The 4,755-nt window shown below is 39.7% G+C and overlaps 1 protein-coding gene and 1 non-coding gene across 2 annotated transcripts; one reads left to right on the forward strand and one right to left on the reverse strand.

Annotated features, from left to right (window-relative positions):
- Positions 1-963: 963 nt before the first annotated feature.
- On the reverse strand, positions 964-1,069 carry LOC149828515 (small nucleolar RNA R71). Its single transcript, XR_016434513.1, has one exon. It is a non-coding gene; the product is annotated as a small nucleolar RNA R71 (small nucleolar RNA).
- Positions 1,070-1,980: 911 nt separating this feature from the next.
- On the forward strand, positions 1,981-4,261 carry LOC149828516 (uncharacterized). The gene is made up of 3 exons (XM_090017069.1): positions 1,981-2,680; positions 2,782-2,998; positions 4,195-4,261. The coding sequence occupies exons 1-3, from the start codon at positions 1,981-1,983 to the stop codon at positions 4,259-4,261; spliced, it is 984 nt and encodes a 327-aa protein (XP_089873195.1).
- The last annotated feature ends 494 nt before the right edge of the window (positions 4,262-4,755 follow it).

Below are 4,755 nucleotides of genomic sequence, written 5' to 3' on the forward strand. Positions count from 1 at the left end.
TTTATGAAAAAATATATTTCAAAATATATTCAATGTAAAAACACACCAAGTTTTTGTCATTGTTGCAGAGGAATGGTGCATAAGGCTAGATATTCACTTTATTGCCTAGTGTTTGTTCATGTATATTTAGGATTATTAGTTTACTTTCGTTCATTATTTAGGATTGCTAGTTTAATTTCTTGCTTTATATTAGGATTGTTAGTTTGTTTTCATGAATTAACTATGATTATTAGAACCATGATTGTTTGTTAACCCTAGAGCTATCTTATTTTTACTGCTCGACCCACCTAATTAGGATACCCAATTTAGGTGATCGAGCATCTAGTTTGCTTATTGTTAAGATAATTCTATTGTTGCAAGTGTGTGATTGACTGTTTATTTGCTTTTATTATAATTGCATGCTTCGTGGTGTGGTTTGATCATGTTTGCAAACTAATGTAGGTAGAAAACCATTTCTAGGGTGTTTGCTATACTAGGTCTAACTGTGGTATATGCAAGGGCGACGCTCTCAAGACCTAGAGCTCCAACCCACACTTACCAATCTGGAATATTTGTTTAGGAGTTGTTTGCCACAAGCTAGAGCAATGGGTGAGAAGGTCCCAAAACGCCCACTTAGGGAGTACTTTATTCCTAATGAGTACACCCCAGCATCTTACATCATAAGATTGGATGTAGGGGCAAACACCTTTGAGATCAAAGCCAGCATTATTCAAATGCTTTCATCTTTCTATGGCCTTAAGAATGAGGATCTTATCGCCACCTTGGTGAATTCCTAGAAATTTGCTCGATTGTGCGAATTCACAACTTTGTTAATGATGTCTTAAAACTCATGTTATTTTCCTTCTCTTTGAAAGATAAGGCAAAGCATTGGTTGAAGTCCATTGACTCGATTTGAATTACCACATGAGAGCAACTTCAAAAAGAATTTTTAAAAAAAATACTTTTTCATTGGTAAAATGAATCAGTATAGGAAAGCAATCACTAGCTTCCTGCAGCTGGAAGGAGAGCAATTTCATAAAACATGGGAAAGGCTCAAGGACCTCTTGAGAAGATGCCCTCACCACCAAGTACCTAAATGACAATTGGTGTAATATTTTTATAACAATATTACTGAGAAGAACCGTCAGATAATGGATGTTGCTTGTGGAGGCACATTCATGCTAAAAAACGAAGACAAAGCATGGTCGTTTTTTAAAACAGAGTGATAACTCTATATATTATGTCTCACCTTTGAGGTTTGAAAGGACCACTTCCGATCTAAGTGATCCTAAAAAGGGAGGAATTCTAGAAGTTGGGTTCAACCAAGAGTTGCAAATCAAAGTGGTCCAGTTGGCCAGAAAAGTAGACCAACTATTAGCTGGCCCAACTACATTGAATCAAGTGTGTGAGCTCTATGCTAGCCTTGCACACTATATAATAGGTTGTCCGACAACACCTCACTATCTTGAGTTTGTTTAGGAGCAAGTGAATATTGCCTAAGGTTTTGCCAGACCGGTGCATGATCCATATGCACCTACTTATAATCCAGGTTGGCGAAACCACCCCAATTTTGCATGGAGAAATCCACAAAATAACCAGGCTCCAAACCAAAACCAAGGGAGACCCATTGGGTTTGGCGGTTTTCAAAGACCTATGCCTCAGAACTCTCCCCCCCCCCCCCCCCCTCCTGTTAAGGAAAAATGCTCAGCAAGAGACTTCAACGAGTCAGTCTTTTGAGGAGAAGCTTTTACAGGCATTCACTGATATAAAGGCCAACCTCAATTCTCATACTCAATCAATATCAAAACTTGAGGTATAGATGGGGTAATTGGTGGAGGCCTTAAGCAAGAGGAGTGAGGAGACATTGCCTAGCCAACCTCTGGTCAATCCTAGAGGCAAGGAACTGGCCCAGCCTGGGTTGTATTTCACAGAGTCTCATCATGAGCAAGCCTCTTAGCCTTACGTTTTGGTAAGGATCACAAGAAGGAGGTGACTCAGAGAATGGATACTCCTACATCTACACCCTCTCAGTCACCACCTAAAAACCATATGAAGGAAAAGAGAGAAAATTTGCAGGAAGAACCTTCTACTTCGTATGATCTACTTGTACCCTTTCCTCAAGCCCTTGAAAAGTCTAGAGCTTTCGACAAACAAGGGATGAGAATGCAGGAAATTCTTGAATTATTCAAGCAAGTCCATATCAACCTTCCCTTGTTAGATGTCATCCAGCAATTGCCTGAATACTCAAAGTTCCTTAAAGAACTTTGCATACAGAAAAGAAAACCAAGATCTCTACCCAAGATGATCTTCTTGACTAAGCAAGTGAGCTCGGTGCTTCAGCACCAAGTTCCACCTAAGCTCAAGGATCCTGGAGCACCGATCCTCTCTTGTATTATAGGGAACATAACCATCGAGCATGCTCTGCTCAATCTTGTGGCCAGTGTAAACATCTTGCCAGGTTTCCTATATGATACTTTTAAGATCAGGGTTATAAAACCTACCTCGATCACCCTACAATTGGTCGACAGGTCTACCAAGATCCCTCGTGGGATATTGGAGGATGTGATAGTCAAGGTCAAAGATTTTTATTTTCTCATTGATTTTATTGTTTTAGACATGGAAGGCATTGATGTCGTCCGCCAGACCCCCATCATTTTGGGCAAACCAATCTTGGCTACTGCCAATGCATGCATTAATTGTCGTACTAGGGTGATGGATGTCTCATTTGGCAACAAGAAGATGTGATTAAACATCTTTGATGCTGTCATGAAACCGGCTAAAATGATGAATGTTTTCATGTAGATGACATTGATCCACAATTAGAGCAATCTGATCCACCACAGGAGTCAGAGTTTGATGATGTGTCTAATGATGCTATGAATGTTGTTTCGAATTATCCCAGCACTTATTTTCAAGACTTGAAATTTAAACCCCTTTCTGACTTGTCAGAAGCTCCTACCAAACCATCTATTGAGAGTCTGCCAACGCTTGAACTAAAGCCTCTACCGGCTTCGCTTAAGTATGTGTTTTTGGGTAAAGACCAAACTTTACCAATTATAATTGTCACAGACCTCACTGAAGATCAAGAAAATCAGCTTATTGAGGTCTTGCGACAATATAAATTGGCAATAGGTTAGTCTGCTATAACAGATGTGTTCAGACTCCAGAATGACATTGGGGCCCGCTTTGAACTTATCCCTAAGTGAAAAGATGAGTCTACCTTTCCCTATGCTAGCCGATTGGGTCGGGTAGGCTAGGTCGACTAACTAACTGTAAAAATTGAACTCAATCTAACTAAATGTTTGACCAACTCAAACCAATATTAGGACTGACTCTAAACATCCTAAAAATAACGTGAAACAAAAAAAAATAAAATGAAAGGACTAAAGTGGACCCGGGCCAATCAAAACCCAAGCATGCACACTGAGCCTAGTCGGTTTTGTGCTCTCTTGCGATAGACCCAAAAAAAATGGTCGGTCAACATCCCCACCTCTGACTGCTCCGAATAGCAATGATCATGAAATTTTAACTGTAAGTTTTTGTGCTCGTCAGCGAACTGCAGCCCCAAACTAGGCTCGATTTGACCAAAAAATAAACATAAAATGATATCAACAGTGTTGGTCGGTAGGATTCCTGACAAAATCAAGCTAACCAGCTTGTGACATATAAAAATTCATGCTCTGATATCGAAAAATTTCTGAAAAATCAATATATAAATGAGACACACAAAACTTCAATACAAAATAAAAAATTAGAAAAAATCAAAAAATTGAAGGAAATATGTGTTGCACAAGATTGGTCTGACAGATCTTGACTGTGCTAGGCGTTAGGGATGCCCCTTATCTTTCAAATTTTATAAGTAAAGATCCGGTGGTTGAAATCAAGCCAAAATTTAACACAGACCTATTGGATGTGTTTTCTGCAACATATCCAAAATTCAAGTTGATCAAAGATGGACAACTATCTGAATCTGCCCATTTTTTACCGGATAGGCCTACTGCATATCCAAAAACCCAATTTTGTATTTGGGTGATTCCGATCTGATCCGGAATGCTTTTCTTTACAAAAAAATGCAAAATGTCGAGGATAAACTTCTCTAAAAAAAAGAAATTTTGAGAATTTTTAGATCTATAGAAGGTTGTCGGATTTATGCCAAACCAGAGACGGAGATACAAGGTAATGATTCTTACCTTAGTGGTGGTTTCCGTGTTGCAGCTTTGGAGGGGTTAAGCTGGCCAACATCTTTGTCTTCGCCTTCGCTTCGGACATAGAAGAGGGTTGAAGAAGAGATCATACGGGATAAGAAACACAAAGCTAAATGAGGGAAGCCGGTACTCGACCTGAAGCAGAGGAGGAGGAGGGTGGCTGCACAGGGATTTGCGTGAAAGCAGAGAAAGAATGGCTCTTTCCTCTTTCCTTGGAGGCTTTATCTAGGAGGGGCGATTTTGGTGGATCTGGTCCACCAATTGCCCCTTCAGTCTCAAGCGTGGAAGGGGAAAGAAATAGGAAGGAAGAAACGAAAGAGTTTGAAAATTTTCTTTTTCTTTTTTTTTTTAATTTTCAAACTTCTAAAAGGGAGGGGGCGATTTTAGCTTCACGCCCCCCTCCTTCCTTCTTTCCTTCCTAGGGCATGGGATGATGAAGGGAGGAGAGACTTTGAGAATCTAGCCCCCCTCTCCTTCCTTCTTTGTATAGAATTTTAAAAATTGCCAAGTCATCCTTGCCACCTTAGCCAAATGCAAAAAGAGAAAATTCAAAAAATTCAAATTTATTGGA

Source organism: Nuphar pumila, chromosome 9 (genome assembly GCF_984573655.1).
Source record: "Nuphar pumila chromosome 9, dmNupPumi1.hap1.1, whole genome shotgun sequence".
NCBI lineage: Eukaryota > Viridiplantae > Streptophyta > Magnoliopsida > Nymphaeales > Nymphaeaceae > Nuphar > Nuphar pumila.